General features: G+C 27.5%; 1 protein-coding gene across 1 annotated transcript; it reads right to left on the reverse strand.

Moving 5' to 3' along the window:
• Positions 1-955: 955 nt before the first annotated feature.
• On the reverse strand, positions 956-25,815 carry LOC136988990 (kinesin-like protein KIF28). Its single transcript, XM_067287008.1, has 26 exons — positions 25,777-25,815; positions 20,037-20,043; positions 19,764-19,978; positions 19,558-19,690; positions 19,391-19,470; positions 19,189-19,303; positions 19,000-19,111; positions 18,122-18,229; positions 17,892-18,025; positions 17,744-17,814; positions 17,606-17,666; positions 16,435-16,596; positions 15,539-15,669; positions 15,297-15,463; positions 15,051-15,185; positions 14,832-14,986; positions 13,962-14,110; positions 13,752-13,886; positions 13,329-13,412; positions 12,602-12,664; positions 10,273-10,419; positions 9,919-10,044; positions 9,667-9,837; positions 7,162-7,242; positions 3,191-3,323; positions 956-1,116 (listed from the first exon to the last, which is right to left on the reverse strand). Exons 1-26 carry the CDS (start codon positions 25,813-25,815, stop codon positions 1,031-1,033), a joined length of 3,000 nt encoding a protein of 999 aa, XP_067143109.1. The 3' UTR covers positions 956-1,030.
• Positions 25,816-26,023: the final 208 nt, after the last annotated feature.

Here is a 26,023-nt window from a genome sequence, read left to right on the forward strand (position 1 = left end):
TACGTTTAATACTTGTGTGTATCAAAACACATTATTTCAGTGATAAAAAAACTTGTTTGAAATTCTTTTTGTAGATTTATTTTGGAATATTCTGTATTCTTGATACAAATAAACAATACATTTCATCATTACTAATTTTATTTTAATAAAATGATTTTTATATCATTATGAAATTCAAATGAGGATTCAACTTAATGCCTTCTTGATTTTAGTTCAATAAATAACTTTCAAAAGAATTTAGCAACTTTAGATAGAATTATTATATGCATTGAACACCAATTTTCTTAAGAAACTACTTCATCGAAAATTATTATTTTGTAATAATTTCAGTTTTAAGGAAGACTTTTTAGATTAATATAGGAAATGAAAAAACTCCTAGTTATAACTACCCGTATGAACCATTTATAACTTGGATGTTGTTAATAAAAATAATAATAATATATACATTTAAAAAATATAAAATTTGCATTTATAAAATGTTTAATATATATGTATAATAGAAAGTTATTCTGAATAGAACTTCCATTCAAAAATCTTTTACACTCAGTTATAGCTATTTAGCTCAAATTGGTTGATATAATTTTTTAAAATAAAGTTTAAATTTTAAATTATTATAATAATTATATATTCTAAAAAAATTTATTCAAAAACTTTGGAATTATTATTGAAATTGCCTTTAACTGTTAATAATGCATTGTTTCAAAGAAATTAAAGGTTGAACAATTCTTATACTTTCATTATATGTAATGGAATAATTTAAAATAAAATAACATGAAATCATTAAAAATTAAACTTTCTAATTAAAATTGTGTAAATTATCAAATAAGTTTTTCACAATATTTCTATGATGATTGAAGTAATAACAAAATATTTCTGTTTTATTTGATAATAATACTATTTTAAATGGAATAAATAATCATTATACTGTTTTAAAAATTACCATAAACTTTAATTATTACAGCAATTATATATATATATATATATACAGTATGTTTTTGATAGATAAAAAATAATTAAATTGTGTTTTGATTTACATTATAAGACACGTCGAGGAGCCACGAACTTTCTTCCTGTCATCATCACTATCGTAATCGTCGTCTTCATCACTATCATCAACTGCAATATTTAAATTAATAATAATGTACAAAATTGTTCCTGTCTTAGGAAGTTTAGTATGAAATACTCAATAAACAATTTTTGATATTATACTACTTCAGCAGTTATTGATTTCTTTGTTTTTCTCTCTCCTTATCTATTTGCTCTAGAAAAATCCCATGAATAAAAATACTATGAAAAACTAATGGATACAAATAATTCATTTTTTTAAAGAAACAGACAATAATCATCATCAATTAATGAAAATTCAATAGATGTTTGTAGTTATCATAGTTGATTGTTTATTTATCAATTAATACTGTATTAAGCTCAATATAAATTGGTTATTATATATTACATTTATAAAATTTTATTTATATTTTAAATCATTATATAATGATATGGAAAAACTCTACATTAAGATTTCATACAAGGAATATATACAAAATTAATTAATAAAACTTATGATTCATTCACTATCATTGTGTCAGCATTTGAAATTTAAGCAATTAACATTCATACTTTATACAAATAAAAAAAGAAATGAATTATTTGTATCCATCAGTTTTTCATGGTATTTTTCTTGAGCAAAAAGATAAGGAGAGAGAGAAACAAAGAAATACATAGTAAATAATTTTAATGAAGGGTTATCATTGAAACAATTGAAACCATTATTGCCTTATATGCAACCTAAAATGCATTTTGGCCCCTGGTGTTAAATGATCCTCATCAGTTAGGTGATCATATAATATACATAAGGCAGCAAATATTTAACAGTGTTGTTACAAGACTCGCACAAACAGCTATAAACTTCATAATATCATTAAAATAACAATAAAATGATAAAAACCAATAACATATAAGATATTTAAATTGTACAGTACATTTATTTTAGAAAGTACATTTTATTGAGTATAAATGGATTAAAGGATAATTAAATTTAGTTAACATAATTGATATGAATAAGATTTTGCATTTTTCTCAAAATAATTTAATTTTCATTTTTTATTTGATGATCAAGGAAAACTTTGATGATAATGTCATATTTTTCATAAGCTTTTAAAAAACATTAATGGGTTTGGAAGAGAATAATTCTAGAGTATGATTCAGTTTTAGGCAGCTATTTAACTTTAAAGTTTAATAAATTTTGTCTTCAAAGACATTATTAATAGTGTTTCAGAAAGACTCTGAAAAATAAACAAGTGAAATAAATAGAAATAGTTGAATACTCTAGTGGCTGAATTAAATTACTACAAGTGTCTGCAGAGAGCAACTATTACACAGTTACACTTGGACAAAGAAACAATAAATTGACTGACTCTCCATTATCCAAATTTGTATTCTGCAACTTTTTTTTTGTTCCAAGAGTAAGAGGATTCTAAGGACAATGACTGTAATAAAATTCTGTCTTAAATTACAACAAATAGATGAGTATGTTTAACATCCTGCCTTAAAATCAATATTTTAAAGATGGATTGCTTGAATCAAAAAATTTTATTAGATAGAAATTATATTGAAAAATAGCAAAGTTTTGTTTTACATACAATACAATATCATACAATTCAATTCATCATAATTAATAAAAATATGATTCATAGTTACTCTTTAATGACTTTCTTCAATTAATGAATTTAAGACATAGGACTATATTTTAATCAATATTACATTCTTTGCTTAAATATTAGAATTTTTTGCATCCATCAGTTTTTCATGATAAAATTTAGAAACTTTTGCATCAAAATTATATTAAAAATCAAAATAGTAACTTTAATATGGATTAATTTTCAACTGCTTTAAATATTTCATATCCATTATGAGAAATAAATGCATATGCATTTGATAATACATACCAATATAATAAGATTATTTTTTATTACAGTATATAATACTGTAGTGTTTATAGAATTTTTTATTTAAATTTCGTATATGCTTTATTTTTAATTATGAAAATTAAAATTATAAAAAATATAATTCAAAAACTTCATATTTTCATATTGTCAGAAGGCAAATTTGTTTCCTTTTTTTATGGAATAAAAGGTAGTCATGTTAGAAACTGCTCCAGCAATCATATTAATGAAAAATACATACCAATTACCTTCAGGGACTTTAGATATGATTTGGTCTGCAACTTCTGCAGAGTTTGTAGCTATCAATTCTTTCAATAAATTTATAGGAACTTTACGCTTTTTATATTTTTCAGCAACATCAATCAATTTCTTCATATATTCCTATAATTTATCAAATTATACACTACAATTCATTAAAAAATTAATTTTTAAATATGCATATTATTTAAATATAGTCTATAACTGAAAAAATAAATGTTACGTTTCATTTAAATTTTGTAAAATTGATGAAGTAAACTTTCGATTTTTATAGTCATATTTATATTACATTATCGTAATTTCGTGCAGATAACTCACTCGCTTATCCGTGTTGAAAAAGACAATTTTAAAGGGTGCCAGTTAAAGCCTATGTAGATTTTAAATTGCATTTACGAAATCGTCAAACTTTTCCTTTGTCTAAAATCTTCAAGAACGGCTTTAGAAAACGTGAAAAATCCCTTTTCAGACATTTGGCATCAGAACTTTTCTGGAAACTATCAGACATCTGTATGTAGGCTGATGCTTCATTTCCGACATTTCCGTCATTTTCCCTATGTTCAACCCATGGTTTAATTGATATCATTAAGCACTTCTATTTGAATTTGTATCTAGAAAGCTGATAATTTTTTCGTTAATTATTCCCTACGTATAGGCCTATAATGAAGACACTTCATAAAAGTTATGGTTAAAACACGTGACTCGATAGTGTCAACCTAATAAACTCATTACTGTATTTTCAAGATATAAAGTGATGACAAAATAATTAGGCTATATACATTTAAAACTGTAACCCTAGCTTGAATATGCAAAGTTTAAACACAACAGCCTTGCTTTCAACAGTTTTTCTAATGAAGTCGAAACTAAAGCTGTTTATTTTGCTTCACTTTTAAAACTATATACTGTGAAAACGTGTTTTATAGCCTATTAATTAAAGCGACATTCATGTATAATTTATATTATTATTTAATAACTTTTAAGTTAGAACACAACAGTAAAACAAATCTTCGTGTAACGTTTCTCTAAACAATAATTCGACAAACGAAACAGAACGTCAGCATTCTATTGGATAGTCTAGCCTAGACATCGAAATGACTGAGTGATGTGATTGGTCTATTTTACACGAGGTGGAGCCAAGACCACTCCTCGAGTCAAGTGCTTGTTAATGATCCGTTTTCAATCGACTCCGACTAATTTTCTATCCGCAAAATATACCTTATCGACCATTCTTGGGATCCCTGGTTTAGACCAAACTTTTATATAACTTTAAGTTTGTTTTATAATTTAAATTAAGCTTTCATATTCTAAGTTCAACTTACTTTATCAACTTTAATATAATCTTAAAAGAAATTTACCACTAAAAATATTTAAATTTAACAAGTTAACTCGAATGAAAACATAAGCACGTGCCCAATAGACACCATCCCGTACTACTAGACCAATCAAATTTTGAACCAATGAGTTGGTGCGAAAGGACAAAACTTTTTTATCATCACATCAATTCATTTGTCTTATTTATCAAATAATAATAGTATTAATAAATGTCAAAATACATTCGAAAAATTTAGGTACAGAATGTCTTAAGCCACAGACACAGAGAGCGAACGAATGTCATTCATTCGTTCGCTCTGTGTCTGTCTGTGACTGCATGAGAGCGAAAATTGTCTGTAGTAACGTTCTTTCTGACGAATTTTCTATATTGGACGATTGCATTTTAACGTGCTGACTTCTCTGTTAGCAGAAAAACATTCGCAACGATTCCAAGCAACGAATTTCTGGAGATGTAGGAAATTTAAACGCAACATCTACGAAGAATATACTTACTAATTATATTCTTACAATTATAATTTTGAAATGTTCTTTTCGATAAATAAGTGGATGGAACAAGCATAAAAACAATTTGCTGTTATCAACCACCATATTATTTTAACGATGTTTGACGTAGTTCGAGTGACATTCTTAGGAAATGTTCATAAACCATGTAGTTCAATATTTTGCAAATTTTGATCCCATCTCCGTTCCAGTGATTGTGGCCAGACAAGTGACCCTAAAAACCACGTAGACTAAGGACCTCCCAAATACACGGTCCATAAATTCTAAGACTGATTTCTTTTCACGGCCATACTAGGCACTATCTAGTCATTTCCATCTGAACTATGTTTTCGTAACTGTTGTCAAAGTGTACTGCATCTTTGGCTCAAAAACAAGTCGTAGCATTAGTTACCCACTCAAGTCATTTGACTTGTCACCCGAAAACTTTATTTTTTATTATTTTTTTTCCAAAATAAAAATTGCAGTTGTAAGGTCAAAGATTCGACATTTCAAAATTGAAACTGATGTAACTAACCGGAGACCATTACAAAAGAAAAGTTTTTAATGGTGATGTAACAATAGGAAAAGAGCTCAACAGTGTATCAACTATAATGGAGCTTATTTTAATTATTCTAGTAAATTATTCTGTACAAATCTCGTCTCAAAACATAGACCGCACTGTGTACTTTTATTTTATTTTTAAATTTAAATACCAGGTGAGAGAGTAACGAAAGCATTTTTGCAACTCTCCTGAACACGCATGAAATACACAATAAAACAAAGACAATATAGATCAGTTATAAATAGCAAATACAGATTGTTGCGAAATATTACAATGCACTCAATTACAAAATTTTGAAACTTCTGCTAATACAGTGATGGCAGGTCGATTATAATAAAGCTGTTATAAAACTATTTTACTGGAGATTCTTTCCATACGTTCTGAACTGCTGTATAAAGAGGTTCCGAATGTATATGGCATGGTACAGTATCTTCCACTGTATCAGATGATAGCTCAAACTATCAATATCAATAATTTTTTTGTTTTCCCGTTTGTCTCCGTTTCTAAAGCTCATTTTTTAATAATAATGAATTAAATAATTATAACTGTGTAATTACATAGACTCGTGCTGCTACCGCTCACCGGTTCTCGGTCGATATTGCTGATTTATTATCTCTTCTGCTCAACTTTGCTTCTGCTAATAGTTTCCCTGATACTGTGCCACACGGGCCAAATTGCGTATGAGCCTGTATAGTAATATAGGATCATGACGCAGTTTGGCCGGGTGGCCCTTGTACCAGGAAAAAAAAAAAAAAAAAAAAAAAAAAAAAAAAACACTCCCCGATATGTTGATCCTTCATGACTTTTTCATTCGTGTCATTGGATTAAAAATATTTTATATTTAGGCCTAACTTTTTTTGAGTTCATTGTAAAATTTATTATGTTATTATTTGATTAATAAAACAAATGAAACGATATACTACAAATAATTTGTCGTTTGATAAGTGTTGTATCTTCCACTCAAGTTTAGAAGTTTTCCTCTTGCTGTTTCGGTTTTTCATTTCACTTGTTTTATAATTAAATCTAAATGAAATAAAATAGAACATCGTATAAATGTTTGAGATAATACTTTCTAAACTGTATACGAGTAAGTGTCGTGCTTTCAACTGCTGCGTTGGAGGTGCTGTACAACGGAGCCGATTATGCAAAGATGATTTGTTTCCGTTCTAGAAATTTTCTGTAGAGTATACACCACTGCGGGTTATCCGCACGAAATTAAGTATTACTATTTTCCTATACAGTATTTTACGTAGCAATTTAAAATTTTTATTGGCTGATATATTCTTTATAAATTGCATTGTATTGTATTATGCAATTAGCTTTATCCAGAGAAATTTTTATTTTTTTCTAGATTATAATTTCCGTTTCTATTTTAGACATCAGATGCAAACGATTATTCTCTCTAGTATTTTAATAGAAGACATAAATAAAAAATTTTTAATGCATTTTTAACTATCGTGAAAAGTAAAATTAAATCATTAGTACAAAAAAAAAACCAATACAATTGATATTAAAAGTAATTATATTTTAACTAAAATAATGCAAATAAGTTGAAAATGATCATTATGTATTCATAATAGTTTATCTTACCATTCTAAATTGATGCCTTGCTTGTTGTTTCTTCATTAATAAGAGTTCAACCAACATACTGTGTTTATTTGGATCTACATTCTGTAATAATAATTATTATTATTGTAATAAAAATAATAAATTTACTTATATAAATAAAAGTTTACATGATAAAAGTATTCTTCGTTTATTTTTCAAGATTTTTGTTATGAATTTTACAGATACGAGTTAAATAATAATCAAAATATATTTATTGTTTCAAAAAAAAAATTAAAATAAATATAATTCTTAAGATGATGGTAAAAAGTGTTTTTTCTTTTTTCTAATTTTTCATGCCTCTAAATGGTAGTTTTTTTTTTTACCCGTGTAAGGGTTATAATAAGGTAGTTACTGCTTACACATAATACTTGTTGAATTTTAAGTCGCTAACCTCACTAAAGATATAAAAATATCAAGACTTTGATAAATTATATTTATGAAAGAGCTATCAAGTTAAATTTGAAAACAAACTTACTCATTGAATAATCAAGTGCATACAGGACATAAAGTCCGTGTGCAATTTAAAATTTATAACTTTATTAGTATTTGTGATAGAAAAAACGTCTGTAAAAAGTATTAAAAAGCTTAATGTACTTAGTTTTAAGTAAAATTATTTAGTAACAAACAGGGCTGTGGAGTCGGAGTCCGAGTCGGGAGGAATTTCTGGTCAGAGGAGTCGGAGTCGGAAAAAAATGCGTCGACTCCGACTCCCGCATTTTTAATTTACTTTAGTTTTTTTATTTAAATAAAAGAAAATTTATTATATATTTATTAATTTTTAAAAATCTTTTTATATTTTGTTATAATTCATTTATTTTAAATACAAAATGCATCAATTTAATTTATTAAATATGTAGTGTTCTTTGTAGTGTTTGTGTTTAGTAGTTAAATTATTTTGACCCGATTGAATTTAAATATTTTTGACTCATTCCTTTATTATCCCTGCTCTAAATAAGTACTTAGCTGAATGAACTAATTACGATCTTCAAAACAACATTGTTAAGGCCATCTCAATTCACTGGCGGCAACGTTCTATGACAAGGGGATGGAAAAGCTCGTCCACAGATATGACAAATGCCTCAATCCTCACAGTGATTATGTCAAAAAGTAACCATGATTGTACCTAACTTTTGGGAATAAATTCATTTTGTTATTTACACTTGTCTTTGTTTTATGGACCATCGGAGCTTGAAAAAAATTGCCCTCGTAGTTAGTATTTTTAATATTTAACTTACATTAATATTTATTTGTATAAAAAAATTAATTTTTAACAAATATTTAATAAGAGGAGTAAGGGTGCGATAAAATTCAACATCTGCATATATTCGACAACATTTGCACTTCAATTTTACCCTTCCAGAAAAGTTAGTCCAACTAAACTGTGTGCGATCTAGCTACTTCAGCCCCTTGTTCAGAAAAGAAAAATATGAACTCTGATCAATTACTCTAGCTCATTCAAAAAAATAGACTACTTATTTAGAGCATGGATAATAAAGGAATGATTCAAAAATATTTCAATTCAATCGGGTCAAAATAATTTAACTACTAAACACAAACACTACAAAGAACACTACATATTTAATAATTAAATTGATGTATTTTGTATTTAAAATAAATGAATTATAACAAAATATAAAATGACTTTTTAAAAATTAATAAATACATAATAAATTTTCTTTCATTTAAATAAAAAAAAAAAAAAAAACTAAAGTAAATTTGAAATGCGGGAATCGGAGTCCACACATTTTTTCCGACTCTGACTCCTCTGACCAGAAATTCCTCCCGACTCCGACTCCACAGCCCTGATTAATAACGAGCAATTATTTATTGTGACATTGTCACAATGACGGGCTGCAATTTTTAATCATATTTTTAATTTATTTAACTTAAAATATATGCTCTCCGCCTCAAATTAGTAGTGTCTTGTCTCTGTACATCATACTTTTCCTGTTACAATAGAGTCGTGCCAGTCATCTATCCAACTCCTTTGGGGGGAATTTTTGAATTGAATTCACGTGACTTCTGGCTTAGACAAGAAGTTTATATATAGTTAATTGGGACCTCCTGCTCCTTAGCTTTTTATATTTGTCTTGAATTTCATTTATGTAACGCTTTTCTCGAGATTAAGGAAAGGCAGACAGACAGACAGACGAACGGACCAGCGTTGGAATTTATAGGTCTACAATGTTTTCAAATTGCAGCCCTTTAGTAAATATATGTTGAATGCTTTTTTCTAATACCTTTTGTAACATAATATATCGTAATAAACTATATTTTTTATAATTTTTTTTATGAACTATACTTGATAAAAGTAAAACAATTAAAATGCATATTTTTTTTTTCATAAAACTTGCTATGAAATTTTAATATTTCAAAACACTATTATTAAAAGTGAATTGTCATGACAAAACCCTTACGTGAAATTATTCATGAATATAAAATGAAAATAGGCTATATATTTCTAAATAAGTGATTAAGTCTACTCACTCTTCCATTTATCCTAAATCCATTCATCAACGTATTTGTTTGCTGCATTATGTCTGCCTGAAACATCTCTTTTGTATTTTTTCCTTTAGCTCTAGCAACTGCAGATTTTCTTACAGCTTGTGTTCCCCATACTTGTATCATGATAAAACCTTCTACTAAATATTCCGAAAACTAAAAATATCATTACGTTATGAATATACAAAATATTAAATACTTGCTTTCTAGAAAAAATATAATTTCACATTTACTTACTTGTCTAGAAACAGATTTAAATGAATACATTTTTCTGTGATTAAATTCCGGATTAGTAGTACCAGAAATTGTTGCAGTTACTGTATCGTCTTCATCTAAATATAATCTATATCTACAGTTGATATCCTATAATTTAATATTTGAATAAGATTTTTACAAAGTATTAAGCATGTAAATATACAGTGCGATCATAAAGTCGCTCAGCAGTGGGCCACGCTCACGTAGTTTGTGACTTCATTACTTTGTTCCCCGAAGCTCTTCCCATTTCTCGCCTACGGTGGAGCGACTTTACGATCGCGCTGTATAAATATAAATCAGATTTATTCAAATAATTAATAATTTAAGCTAACTAACAAAAAATCTAGCAGGCAATCCATTGCAACTTAAGATTTTCACTACAAAATGGAATTCTTTTCCTATCAAATCCTTTGGATCGTCAATAAACATATCATCACTTTCTGTATATTCTTTTCCAGTAGAAGAACAAGGCACAATTTCGATCTGTAAATAGTAAAACGAAGCATCTCTTAAATTATTCAAATTGTTGTTGTCAAAATATTGCTCAAAATAAATCATTTTGAATAATAATATAAACTTTAAATTTTAATAAAAATGTAACTTTTAAACGTAATTTAAGATATAAGCGACATTGTTGTGAAAATTAATGTGAACAAAACACTTTATACCATGGAAATAATTCATTTATCTCAAACGTATACAACACTTAATAAAATTATTTACCGTTTAATGTATTTTAGCTTTAATCAATATGTTTATTCGATTAGTTATTGACTGAAACAAGATTTTATATTTTTATTAAATATCTTTGTCACAATGCCGCATCTTATAATCGAGGAAATGTTTTACTTTGGTTATGTACTTTTTAATGGCTCAAAGATTCTCAATTGGATTTACAGTATGTGACTGTATGTCTGATAAATTTTCGAACCATTCAATAAGTAAATTTTTGAATTTGACAAATGTCATAAAATTTCTTTTAAACATAGCTTTAAGAATATTGTAATTCTATCATCGTAGCTCTGGTAGTGTTTCTTATTCCATGATGCTTATCTAAATATAGGCTATAACACTGCTCATCATATCTTCACAACGAACGATGGAGTCAACATCTTTATATGAAATTAGTAATTTAGTAAATGTCAATGCTGCTAAACTATAATGTTATCAATTCCGTACATTGCCCATTGTAAAAGAATATCCGTTTTGTTGGCCCAAAACGAATATTCTTTTACAGTTGCAATATTTCATAGTTGTTTTCTTATAGAGAGGGAGAAAAAGGTAAGTCTTTCGAGAGACAAAAGAATGGAGCGGATTTCGAATCCAGATTCTCATTCCTTTATATGATAGTAAAATATTAATATAATAACCAAAGTTTGTTTGTTTGTGGCTTCCCTGGTTGACTTTCTTTTTTCACAGATGGCGCTATATATTTCATAACACAGTGTATTACAGTAGAGACTCGTTAATCGGAACCCCGGTAATCGGAATCGCCAGTAATCGGAACGATTTTCAGTCGGACTGTGTCGTGCTGAATCGAAAGTTTTTGATACTAAATTTACTTCTAAAGTATAATTTTCATGTTTTCGTATTCTTCAATATATTTATTTTGTTTGTACAAAATGCAGAAATAATTTTTAACAATGCGACAGCCTCGATTATTATTATAAAAATTTTCGTTAGGCTTAAAATCGACGAAAATTTAACACGAAGCGACACGCAACGGAGAAAAATTCAACACGAAGCGACACGTAACGGAGAAAAATTTGAACATCGGACAGGTTAATATATTTATTCGTACATAATCGGTAATCGGAACAAATCACTAATCTGAACAACCCCAGTCCCCAATTGATTCTGATTTTCGGTTCTCTACTGTATTTATTATGATTATTTTTATTTTGATTGTTACGTTGTTATTATAAATATCAATAGTAATATTCTTAGATTATTTTTAAGTTTTATGGTTTCAGCTCAGTGACGTCATTTGCCTTAAGTTGCATTTTAAAATATTTTGGCAAATGGTGTAACTTTAAATTTATTTTATTAAATTTAAAATTTAAGCGTTAGATTTATAATAGCCGCATCGTGTCGCTTTTACAATAAATTTGTTTAGAAACGTTTCGTAGTGACTACATGATGTTCTATTACAGTTGCAATATTTCATAGTTGTTTTCTTATAGAGAGGGAGAAAAAGGTATTATCCAATCGGAAGTAACGATCTAGCGAGCCTGTTATTTACATTGTATTATCGCGGACCAGTTATGTTTTGACGGATAGTATAGGCTATTTAATTTGTAGAAATATTAGCTACTCTTCTTGAATTTCTTGAAATCTCTACACTTTTCAATTCTTCAGTTTCTACTTTTTCACAGAAAGTAGTCCATCATGCTTGATGGGAAAATTTCTAGTTAAAAAATAACGAGCAATAATACACTCGATATAACAACAAATTAATATAATAATTTAAGAAATGAAGCGAAAACGTACTAAACACTTTTTATAGCACATCTAAATACAGTAAAACCTCGTTATTTCGATATCGGAAAATTCGAAGTCGTGCTTTTTGGTTCCTTGAGTTCCGAAATAATGGGGTTTTACTGTAAATATTTTCCGCATTTTAAAACGTAATATTAAGTTAATATGAAATATATAATGCATTTACATTCATAATTCCAACTTCTGCTCCTCTATATTCAATTATTTCCAGTTGCTCTTTTATTTCTACCTAAATAAAACAATAAACAAAAATTATTGAATAGGCTTTAAAAATGCGTTAAAATAAAATGATCATTCAATCATCGTTATGAATTATTTAAAAATACAACTTATTTTCAATAGTCCTATACAGACCTATACAGTCAAACCTGTTTTTATGCGGGGGATAGGGACCGCATTAAAAAACGCATAAAAAAAATCTCACGAAACTTCACGAATGGCTGTAAATAATAGTTTTCGCAACACAATTAAAAAATATTTTTTTTATGCGGTCAACAGGGACCGCATAAAAAAAGTCTCACATAGAAAATAACTCAAAACCGTACGAAATAGAATTTATTGACAACAGATGTCAGCACTTGACTGCATCGTCTGGTCTATCGTCTGTTTTACATATTTTTTGTTCAGGTGGTGTTTTGTTGACTTAAAAAGTAAATTATTTCATTTTTCGCATATTCATGCAATAATATTACTATAATAAGTGCATTTATGCTATAATAAGTTTATTTAGCTATAATAAGTCAACGTGAGACATGACGAATCGCACGAGACTAGTCGCCAACTATAACCGCACAAATTAAAAATTCGCATTAAAAAAATCGCACAAATAAAAATCGCACATAAAAAGAGCGCATAAAAACAGGTTTGACTGTATTTTATTTTTTATTAATTACCCTGTAAGCTAATGGTTGAAGAAACACTTGAACGCATCCAATCATGACTTCCACTTCACTATCTTCTGTAAATGGATCTTGCTCCTGAAAATTTCATACAATTTAAAATAAGTCCAAAATTAAAAAAAAAAAAAAAAAAAAATGGTTATCTCAATGTCTTTAGTAATATACTTATTTATCCATAAAACGTTACTAAACTAGAGACAATTCCCCTAAAATTAAGTGTATCATATAAATTTATGTATTAATCTTGTATGTATTATTTTGTAAATTTTTTAATTTTGGGCGATATAAAATATTAATAATCATTATAAATATTAAATGATTACTGAGAAGAATAATAAACGCGTTTTCTTCTTTAAAGCAAGATATACTATTACAAAATAATATAAATTAGATTTAATTTGTTAAATTCTAACTCACATCGGGCAAATCCCACTCTTCTCCTGCTTCATAGTTTTGGAACATTTCTTTCATTAAAAATAACCTATTTATAAACTTCTCCTTTGGCCAGTCATATTCCTGTCCCGTAACCAAATTTCTCATCTTCACATAAACCTAAATATTTTTGAAAACAGATTTAAGTAAATTTATTACGAGAATCGCATTACTGGACATCGAAAGTCACTATACCTCCGTACGTCCGGATAATTTACCCAACATCTGAGGGGCAACTAAGAGAATTTCAAATTTAATGTGCTTATCTAATTCTTCACTAATAGCATTAGCTTCTTCGACTCCAGGAAGAACTTCCAAAATATCTTTGTTTAATAACGCAGTCTCTGTAAAGTATTTCAATATTATCATATAAATTTCTCATCCTTACTTTATTCTGTTTATATTTATACAAACTAGAATTTTAGTAAGAGGAAAATAAAGTTAAAAATACATATAATACACATATTACAACTACAGTAAAATATAAAACTGTAGTAATTCATAGAAACTTTAGCTAACAACTGTAATCAGTTACTCATTTTAACTAAACATTTTTCTAAAATCTATATATCAAATAGCCAGTTTTTCAGTAAATGAATAAATGGATACAAAAATATCTAATAGACCAATCTATAAATAATGCTAAGATATCATAGATAATAGTATATAGACACATGAAAATGAGAAATTTATCATAAATATACATTACATAATATGAAGATTAAATATAAACATTATCGATAGTTTCTGATATTTTTGAAACTACGAACATGCCAATTATCTGTTTCAGATATAATCAAGTTTAGTTCTTTAGAATCAAAAGATGAAGCTAAACTATATATTATTAGTTTGCATACCATTAGCATACATTATTTTAGTACCTAGTGCACTATTAGTTATGGAGTATGTTGGTACTCAACATGCTTAAATCCTGCAATACTGTAACAAAATAGTATGCGATTGCATTCTGAAAAAATTGCTCACCACTATTTTAAATATTAAGTCAAATAAATATTTATTAAATACTAGAAAAGCATTAGTTTTAATAAATAACCTATTTCATACCCCTAGAATAATCTTCCGTATCCATAGTGAGACCTGCCTTAGCAGCAATTTCTTCTCTGGCCATCTCGTAAGTAATTTCTGGATAAGTCTGTTTCTGCTCGCGCATTTGTTGAGGATTCTTAAAAACATACAGCTGTGTAGTCCCAAACATCACCCTATGTTATAAAGAATTTAGCATTGATGCAAATTAAAGGAACAAAATCAGAAACAAAACTGTACCTGTCGTTATGTGAAAGAAGAACTCTCGCACTGACGGGTTCTCCGTTCAATAATATACGGGCATCGCTATTACATTTTTCCATTGTAACTCCTCCATGAGAATGATATGTAACTAAAGCATGTTTTTCTAAAATACTAAATGTTTAAAACACATCATTAAGTTTGCCATTAAATACGTTAAATATCAAATCCTTCGGAATTTCTTAAATTTCAAAATGTATGAAAATATTCACACGAAAACCTTACCATGGTCCAAATAAGATAACCGAAGCATTGTCTGCTTTTCCTATGAGATTTTCTCCTCTTTTTAATATGTGAACGAGTTTTCCGGAAAGCAACAAATCAAAATTTAAATTGGAGAAATGTGGAAATTCTTTTTGTTTTAGTTTATCTGCTTCAGAAATTTTGGCATCCTAAAAAATAATTTTGTTCAGATAAATCAATATCACAAAATAACTAATAATCACAGTTGAATAATTGTTACTAACAGCTTTTTGTTCTAATTGGGCTTGTTTCAGTTTCTCTTCATACGATTGTCTAATCTGCAGTAATTCTCTGTCGTTCTCTTTCATGGCTGCCTTCATTTCTTCTTCCCATTTCTGGCGTTGTTTTCTTATTTCTAAAATAAGAAAGAGCGGCAAAATTATAGATTGTAGTTTTATTTGCTTGATGGAAATGTGTAATAATATAAATAAAAATATATTTATCGAAGTTAACTTAAAATATACTATTTGTTATTGTCTGTTAAAAACGTACTCTTCATTAGATGAAGAAAAGGATTTAAATTTTTAAGCAATAGAATGATTAAATAAAATTTTTAAAACCATAAAAAAAGTCATTTTTTGATTTGTTGACACGAGGAAAAATGGGATATGACTGGCTGAGTATAGAATCAATTAATATGTAAGAGGAATGGAGTCTGAATTTCAATATACAGCGTTAGTAAAAATTTTATGGTTGTAGCCATTTGGTAGATACTTTGTGTTTTCTTTAGAATTTAATTGTTAATCAGTTTCTATAAAGTACATAAAACTTATTTTTTATTTTAAATAAAATCTGTAATAGAGAAAAGTTGAATAACATTAAAAAATATATATATATATATATATATATATATATATATATATATAATATATAGTAGATTGATACCAGCGTCAATAATGTCAAAAACTTTATCTTCACACTTTTGTCGCTAAACATAATCCTTAGAGTATTTTTATAATATTTTAAGGAAATATCAATGATCGTAGACAAGTATATTTTTATTTTAATACGATGCTATATTTTTAATTAAAAAGAAGGGATAACGTTAAATTAACTAGAAAAATGCCCGTAATCCGTGCTAAACGAATATATCATAAATGACAATTTACTACGGTTTTACCTGCATCCGACATTCCTGCAGTAACACCAATGGGAACACTTGGCTGTCCCTGTTCAAGCATCTTTTTTAATTTTTCGTTTTCAATGCGAAGTTCTCTAATAAGTTTTTCAGTAGGATCCTCATTAACCGTAGCACAAGTTTTAATTTCCTTTGCTCGATCAGCTAAATATTGAATAATTATATAATTATAAAACTTATTATAATTATTACTAAATTTACTTATAATGATATAACTCAAACTGGCATTGATATTGAAATCGAAGGAGAAAAATATACTGAAAACGAGCAATTATTTATTGTGACATCTTCGCAATGCCGGGCTGCAATTTTTAATCATATTTTTAATTTATTCAATATATGTTCTCTATCTCAAATTTGTAGTGTCTTGCCCCTGTACATCCTACTTTTCCTGACAACAACGGAGTCTTGCCGGTCATCTACGTAACTCCATTCAGGGTGAAATATTTGAATTGAATTCGCTTGACTTCCTGTCGAGACCGGAAGTTTGTATATAGTTAATCGAGGCCTTCTGTTCCTAAGCTTTTCATTTTTGGTCTCAACTTTAATTATCTAACACCGTTCTCGAGATTAAGGAATGACAAACAGATGACAGTGGGAATTTATAGGTCTAGAATTTTTCCCAATAATATTAAATCGACTATAGAATTTTTTCTTATTAATAAAACAACGAATAATTTATTTTTATAATTTTATAATATTTGATACATTGATAGATTTAACTTTTATACATTTTAATAGTAAGTTAGATTTAAAATGTAAGCTGATGACACTGATTGAATTTGATTATTAATAATAAATATTCACAAACTGAAAAGTGAAGAAATGAATTGTTCACTATACTGATTAATTTTTATTGCAGTGCAATTTATTAATTATTCTATTATTTCTAATGATAATTCTTTCTAGTTAGTCAGGCGGATAGCAGCGGTTAAAGGTATCAGTCTAGCGCTCTAGGGTTTCCGGGCCTCGAAAAACCCCAGGAGTTTTTAATAATTTTATAGATTAACATTATTAGAAGTAATTAGTTTGAATTTATTAAACCAAAAATATATGATTTATCATATATTGATCATCATATCATTATCATATATTTAAAATAATATGTAATTTATCATATATTTTTTCAAAAACAAAATTTATTGATGCATACCATATCTAAGTGTCGAAAGAGTCTCATCATAATTTATATCTGCTGGACTAATAGCAGCTATCTAAATAATAAAGAATATTTATATTCCTTATTTATATAATATAAAAATTATTATTAATTAATATAAAATATAAATACCATAATTGTTTTACTGTTCCCTCCAAGCGCATTCATTAAAAGTCGTGTTAACATCGATTCCCTATATGGAACTGAAATAATTGGAATATTTGTATTTATTTATTTTTATATGCTATTATCATAATTCACATTTTTGAAAGTATTTTACCTCTAACAGACTTTGTGCCTTTTGCTTTTTCAGCTAAGGCATGAATACAATTTCCTAAACATGATAAAGATTGGTTAATGGCTGCTCCTTCTTTTAAACGATCTCCTTTAGCACCCGTGCTAGAAACTCTCTCACTAAAAATCAAAAAATTAAAAAAAATATAATAATAACTCATTGTAAATACGTAAAACAAACTAAATTTCAAGATATATTGATAAAATTTAACATACCTTCCGGCTAAATCTACCAAATTAACACATGATATTTTCGATGTTTCTTGTCCTCCAGCCTTTCTTGATTTTTGTATTAAAGTTATACCGACTATCGTATGAGCTCGACTGCAATGTATTCACTTACATTGTTTATTCTTATTCAAAACTTAAATTTACGACTTAACTGAATAATTAAATGTTTTGAAAATTTATTATTATTATTAAAATTTATAAATCACTCTTCTTATTATATTATTAAATACTAAAAAATTATTAAAGCCAAAAGAGAAACGAATCCAGAATAAATTAAGTTTTATAGTTTTTTCAATAGACTATGAAGTAAATGTCGGCGAGTAACGTTTTTCAACAGAGTATGAAGTAAATTTGCCGAGGTTCGTTTACTTAATACTAAGCACCAGTAGGGCTACATTAAAACTATATCCACAATTTATGCCCTTCGGTGGTCCTGACCAATAATTGGGATATATTACATGGATTAAGTATAGTGAATTATACAATGGCCTATACTACTCGTGATATCCCTTATCAGATTCGGATCAAATTCGATCCGAGTCCTCTTAGGATGTCTCCCGGAAGAACTTTCTAATGAGAAATTGACCTCTGTTTAGAAGTTAGACACGTGAAGAAAATCCAGGGAACTTCAAGCAATCAGGCGCGAACTCAGTACCACTGATTAGTGGTTTATCCACTCGAACGCTGGGGGACCCTTACTTTAGGAACTACTCGATCATAAAATATTAATTGAGATAATTAATTAATTGTTACTAGTTGACTGACATTATAAAAGTTTTTATCGTCAAAAATTATCATTTCAGACAACGAATTTTGAATTATCTACTGTAATGTTAAGTAGAGAAGTTTTGTGCTTATATTACCTGCTAGTAACATTCATATTGGTGGATGCAATGGAGCGATTGGTAGTTCCGGTCTCGATTTTTGATTGAATACTTTCGTAATTTGCGACCAAAGATGACGTCAATCCTTCCGCTGTAGAGGATTTAAAAAACAAAATAAAATTTTCTATATTTTTTTACAGTTCAAATATTTTTATTTTTTATTCTTACCGTAAAACCCTTTTTTGGGATGTTCTCTTACTTTCAATCCTTTCTGCCTATTCGCAGATGGATTCAGCAAATCTCTTACAATTTCATTATATATTTCTAACATGCTGAATCTCACCTAAAAACATATAATTTATTTCTTGTCATTGTTTGTATACAAAATGTTTGAATCTAAAAGCAAGCTTGTAATATTTGAAACACACACTTCAAATTCAATTTTCTCTTCGGAATTCTTTTTTGATTCGATTCCTTGAAACATCTCTTCACAAAATCTCGGAACAATACCTAGAAAGAATATGAATTTAATGCATTTAAAAATTTATATTTATTTATAAATAATATAAAAGCTCGTGTTTGTAAATAAATAATTACCCGTATTTGTTCCATAACCAATAACAGACCAAGATTTTCCAGAACCAGTTTGGCCATAAGCAAATAGGGCAGTATTGTATCCATCCCATGCATTTTTTAATACTCCTCTTCCTAAATCACTATATACTTTATCCTGTCGTTAAAAATAGAAGCGTTAAAGTTAAGGAGATTTATGTTTTATCAATTAGTGAATCATTGCGACCTACTTGATCACTAAATTTATGTCCATTCGGATGATCCAGATCGGGTGTTAGATAACCATTCTTTAATTCCTTAAATCCATCGTGTGACCAATAGCTAAAATCGTATGTGAAGTTTTTAGGTTTTTCATTAGGTGCATCGGGATTACTTAAAAATGTTGTGTTTCCTTCAATAGCAATAATTGTTTTTGCTCTTCTCTGTTGCTCTCGACTATTGTAACCTTGTTAAGGAACTAATATCGGTATGTTTAAAATGATAGTTTCTATAACACAATTAACATAACATCTATAATAAAAATGATTATTTTTCATATATCTCTAGCATAAGTAACGCCGGACATTAGGACTAATATTAAAATTAAAACCATATTAAACGTTTGGGTTTTTTAAGGCCAACTCAAATCAACGTTATTCCGGGCGGAGCTTTCAAATGTAAAAGACCCTATATTCTTTGAAATCATTACTAAGAATATGGTTCAGGGACTGTGTGGCGCCATCATTAATTATTATGCAATGCTTACTTATATAATAATGCAATAAACTTAAATCATAACAAAATTTCAAGGGGATGAAATCAGGTAAAGGAATGAAGGAATGGGATGTCCAAGTTGATAGCCTATATTTCTCGCAGGATCCTGGAGTTTAACTCTGAAAAATTCGGTTCAGATCGATCAAAGTGTTTAGAACTATATAGGGAATAGATAGGAAGTCATTATATCATATTATGTATAGCCTACTGTATACAGATAATCATTAAGCAAAATAATATAAATCCCTTTTTACTTTCCCATCTGTTATATATAACAGAGGAAAAGTAAAAATCTGTCAAAAAATCACCCCGGGATTTTTATATCTTTGGACTCAGGGGACCTTGAAATATTGAGAAATGCAAAAAAATTCGGGTTTTTTATCTCTGTCTGTATGGATGTTAGTGTGGGAGGGACAATTTTGTTCACCCTGTTTGAAGCTTAAAAACTCCTATGCATTTTCTCGAAAATTTATGAAATTTTGCAGGGAGGTTTATTTATTAGGGGAATTGATGCTGTTAAATTTTGGTGATTAATGGCCGAAAGAGTGGAGAGATAAAGGGGTCGTGTGTATCTCCAGTCGGGTCGGACTTAATGACAATTTTACTCGTTATTGGCATTTACAATTTTTTATAAAACTCATTCCTACGCTCAAAATTAAGCTTTTTGTCATTTTAGAATAGTTAAAAGTATAAAAAGTTTTTAATAATAAAATTTCATAACAGATGGCACCACCAAATGTTTCTGGGAAGTTAAGTAACCCGTTGTTGGATTTTTTCTGGAAATATTTCATTATCTCATTTTCGTACCATCAGAATATATATATAAATACTTATATGTGCATTGATATTTTAAAATGGGCCTAATTAAAGTTCTGATAGTGCCTGATATGCGTGAAGATATTTTGAAATTGTCACGAAGAGAACGATTCGAATGAAACAATAGAAGTGAAAAGTGATAGTTTTTTAAAACGTGACTAGTCTTGGAAACAATACTGAAATAAGGACAAACATAGCAACTGTAAACGTTATCGTGTTGATTTGATAACACCTGTTCGTTCCACATGAATCCGTTTCCATATCAATAACATACATTTTGATCGGAATTATAATTAATGAAACGATCAAAATAAAAATTACATTATCAACAACTGTTAAACTAAAATCTTGCGATATAATTAAATGAATTACAGATATTCATTGTTATCATCGTTATATAAGGCTTTCTGTTATATACAAGGAGAAGGATTATATTTATATATACCTCGTACATAGTATATTGGAGTAGTATTGTATATTCAGTGCCTGCTTTGGGTACCATCAAGCACTGAGCATATTTATATAGTCTATATATTTATATTCGATACGTTTATCGTCAAGTAATAAGCTCTGTCTTGTGGGAAACTTAAAAATCGGAAGAATTTTATCAAAGTTTTGAATTTAATTTTAACTTAATTTTTAAATATAGAAAGTTATGAATTTTTTCTACAAATAATTCAATTTAATTATACTTATATCGGTATATAATGCGAACTCATATATTTGGATTGATTATATATAACCAATTTATACCTTTGATAAAATGTAGTAACAAATTCAAATATTCAATGTAAAAATGCCATATTTTGAAAATTGTTTATTTTACATAAATAATTTATTTAAATTAAATAGATCTTTTTCAATGTAATATTCACTAATATATCAAATAAAAAATACAGATTTGATTATCATATAATATTCTAACTTATAATAATCTGTATTTTTTCATAGAATTATTAGAAAGTTACAATTAGATACAGAATTTAATTATTAATTTTTTTCCTAATTGTAACTAGTATTTATTGTTTACTTTCTTATGTGAAAGTCAATATTAGTAAAAAAATTTATAGAATCGTAACTAAGACTATCTTGCTGAATATAGTAAAGTAGATCAAGTAATTAGCTTACTCAAGGTTAATTAATGAAGCAATTTGATTACCAAACGTATAGAAAAATTAAAATTTTAAAATTTAAGCGCTCATCGTTCTAATGCCAATCATATTTGGTTTGTGAACATTGTGATTATATATATATATATATAATCTGTGTGTGTGTGTGTGTGTGTCAAGTTTTCTTATGTTCAATGAATAAATATTTATTAAACACAAGAAGCTAATTGAAATAAGCTAATCAGTTAAGTTAATTTTACACTGAATATATTGCGTACTAAGAAACTTCATTGAATACAAAGAAGCATATTGATATTTGAATACTCAAATCTTCCTAAAACGAAGAATACAATATTCATTGAACACACATGGAATGGAAAAAGTACCTTTAACATAAGTAGGCTCATAAATATTATTATTATTATTATTATTAGTTTAATTTTAGTTATTGAAGATACAGAAACATGTTTAGATGCTTTTTAACAGCAAAGAATGCTAATTTTTATTATTAATTATTTTCTATTTTAAAAGTTAGAATTATATTTTTAATTATAAAAATATTTATTACTAAATATGTAAAATAATTCTAATCATTGAATTAATATTTATCTATTTATTTAATGATAATTTCATCTAATTGCTGTGCACTCTAGAAAAATATATATAAAGTAAACTATGAAATATACAGTACAAAAGGCAAATGTATAACTGAATTAAGTTAATGTCATCTTACGTGTTTCACGAATTTAGCAGACTTTCTTAATAATCAATGTGGTTATAAATAAAATTGTCTGATATTGCAATAAAATATATATATATACCACATTATAAAAGCTTAAACAACGGAATTAAAGCAATATAAACTGAAAAATTTGTTTATACGAGAGTTGGACAAAATAATGTGAACACGTGTAAAAGTAGTCATGTGTAGTAATATCTTGGCATTCGCTGAGACTTATTGTGACATTCAAAGGAAAGCTCATGGCGCAACATTATGCTTAAAGTTTGAGCGATCAACTTCAAGTTTTGGAGAGGAGAGGCAGTGTTCCAAAACAATAACATGCTAATCCACACTGCCAAATGTGATTTGGCAACATCAGAATGAAGTTCAATACTTTCCTTAGCCTCCACAATTACCTGATCCAATAGCATCGAACCTTTGTGAGAAATCTTGGAGGCCAAGATGAACATCAAGTTTTATCCTTCACAGACACTTTTGGAACTTGTCCATTCTTCATGAAGATTTGGGACACATTTCTCTGTACACTGTTCACAATCTTTATTGTCTATTCTTCATCGGAAAACGCTGTACAACAAGCGAAAGGTGGTTCATTTCATATTAATAAACATTCAACTTGATTTCGCTGATGTTTACGTTATCTTGTCCAACCCCTGTACAGTACGATGTCCGTAGAATTAATTTGACATTAAATTATTAAATTAAACCAAAGTTGCTCTTGAAATTATGATTATGATTTTCAGAAAATTAATGCATTTAGTAAAAAAACAAAAATAGTACCCTAATAATTAATATTATTTCCATTAATTCCTATAAAAAACATTAAACTATAATTTAAACGGTTATAAGCAAGGGCACCTACAATTTTTTTTAACAAAAGCAAATATACGAGTTAGATCAACTAATCAATTAATTGGTTTGCCAAAACTATATTCCTTAAACAGGTTTGATTCTTTTTTTAATTTCTTCATTTACCTTCATAATAAACATGTATAAAAAACAAGCAGAAATCCTAATTGAATCTTGAATCAAGCAGAATCTTGAATTGTCTTCGCATTTTGAATAATCATTATATCTATTACATACATTGCATTTAATTAATGAAAGAAAGCTAAAACGATTGACAATTAAAATTCAAAATAGTGGGAAAAAGTTGTATTGTTTATAGAATAAATATTTCTTGTTTTAATGAAAACTTGTTCATTAAAATTGAAACATCAAAACTTCTAAATTTTTCGATATAAGATAATAAGTTTTGTTTCTAAATGTTAATGAATATAAATGTTATGACTTAGACCTACATTCTTAATAAAAAATATATTTACTATACTTTAGATACATATTATATGTATATGTATATGTATATTTAATTAATTTTGCCATTAATATTTAATGTCATTTGAATATAAATGAGCTTTTTTTTTACAAAAGTTTTAATTAGGAAACGAAAATATATAGAAGAATCTTCTAGTGTAAATTAGTATAAATATTTGATTAAAATATATAATAATTGATATGACTTCAATTTCGATTAAAGAACACTTCAATATGACAAAGTTCCTTTGCACGCTACATAAATTAACAACAGACCTAGTTTTAAAAATAAGGTTAATAGAAAATAATGTAAATTATTGCGATAAAATAAAAATATAATTTATTACAAAATTTCTATTGTTTTGATATTACTACCCTTTATACTTACCAAGATGATAAAATATTATTTTGTTTGCTTGCAGTCTATCTTTTTTAGTTTTTATAACGAAAACTTAGAAGAAAAATTTATTCTAAAATATGTTTTTAACTGATTTATTCTCCATTTAAGTTATATTTATCTAACTTATTAAGCATTATTAACTTATATAACAATCGATAATGCCTACAAAATTCCATTGCTGGATTTCGTCTAACATTTATCTTGAACAAAAGTATGTGCATTACAAGAGTTTTAATTTATGTAAATAATAAACAATGCCATATTGATACGTTCTAAACAAGTAAACTTTATGTATTTATATTGAAACAAAACGAAATAGAAAATCAAATATGAGGCAACATAAATTGATAATGAATAAATGATTAATGAATAAATAATACAAAATTATAAATAAATATTAACAATTAAGAAGAAAAATAAGAAAACATAATCGAATTAAACATATTTGTCTTATATTTTCGATTGAAGTAAGAAATTTCGGATAACTTGTAGTTAGGGCCGAATTTAGACTTAAGGCCCTAAACTATAGCTTATTTTTATGCGTTCTAGTTTAGGTCCTATACTAAATAATAATAAATTTAAAATTTCAGCCATAAGTTTGTTACATAACATGAGATCCTAAGCTATAGATTATTTAGTTTATGACTGCTTGTAGCAGTATGTATTTTATAACCAATGTTACAATAGTAACAATTTTCTGTTATCATAGGATTAAAGAATGAGTTTCTGATGTTATAAGCAAGAAGCACTGATTAACATAAATATAATTCTCTAAAGTAAACATTACGCTCTATTATAGAATTAAATGCTCATCGTTCATCAAAAGAGTAGTAATAATATCTCAGATTTAATTATTTATTTGCTTAAAATCGATGTCAAAATTATTTTAATTTCAAATACTAATTAATTCAAACGAAATTTAGACTTAAAATACTTAAAATAAGTTAGAATTTGTTTAAATACGGAAACTTCTGTTCTTATTTGGAGATTTCCAAAAGTTTTAACATTAAAAAGAATTGACAAACTTAATATTAAAATTGTTTTTATAATTTAATTTAATAGTTTTTCTTGGGGAAAAAGTATAATTAAAAAAAGGATATGAAAGGTCTTACTCTTACGGCCACTTTAACATTTTCCACATCGGGTGGCATGATTTCTGCCCTTGACACAAGCCACCAAATAACTACCTACAGCGAGGGCAAATGTCTGAACATTTGTTTCATTTGTGCAGTTGTTTAATCACCCTGGAGACGCGTTTACTATTTATGAGTTCAAAAAAATTATAAATAAGAGAGAGACAACCATTCGTGTTATAAAACACCAATTCAATAGACGCTTATTTAAATTTAAACGTAAACT

The sequence above is a fragment of the Centruroides vittatus genome, unplaced genomic scaffold (assembly GCF_030686945.1).
Source record: "Centruroides vittatus isolate TY-2023 unplaced genomic scaffold, ASM3068694v2 scaffold_435, whole genome shotgun sequence".
In the NCBI taxonomy this organism is placed as follows: domain Eukaryota; kingdom Metazoa; phylum Arthropoda; class Arachnida; order Scorpiones; family Buthidae; genus Centruroides; species Centruroides vittatus.

Coding starts and splice junctions, on each gene's coding strand:
- LOC136988990 (XM_067287008.1), bottom strand. CDS start 25,815: ATGCCACCCGATGTGGAAAATGTTAAAGTGGCCGTAAGA. Junction 19,691..19,763: donor GACATAAATTTAGTGATCAA/GTAGGTCGCAAT, acceptor TTTTAACGACAG/GATAAAGTATATAGTGATTT. Junction 10,420..12,601: donor CAGAAGTTGGAATTATGAAT/GTAAATGCATTA, acceptor TACTATTTACAG/ATCGAAATTGTGCCTTGTTC.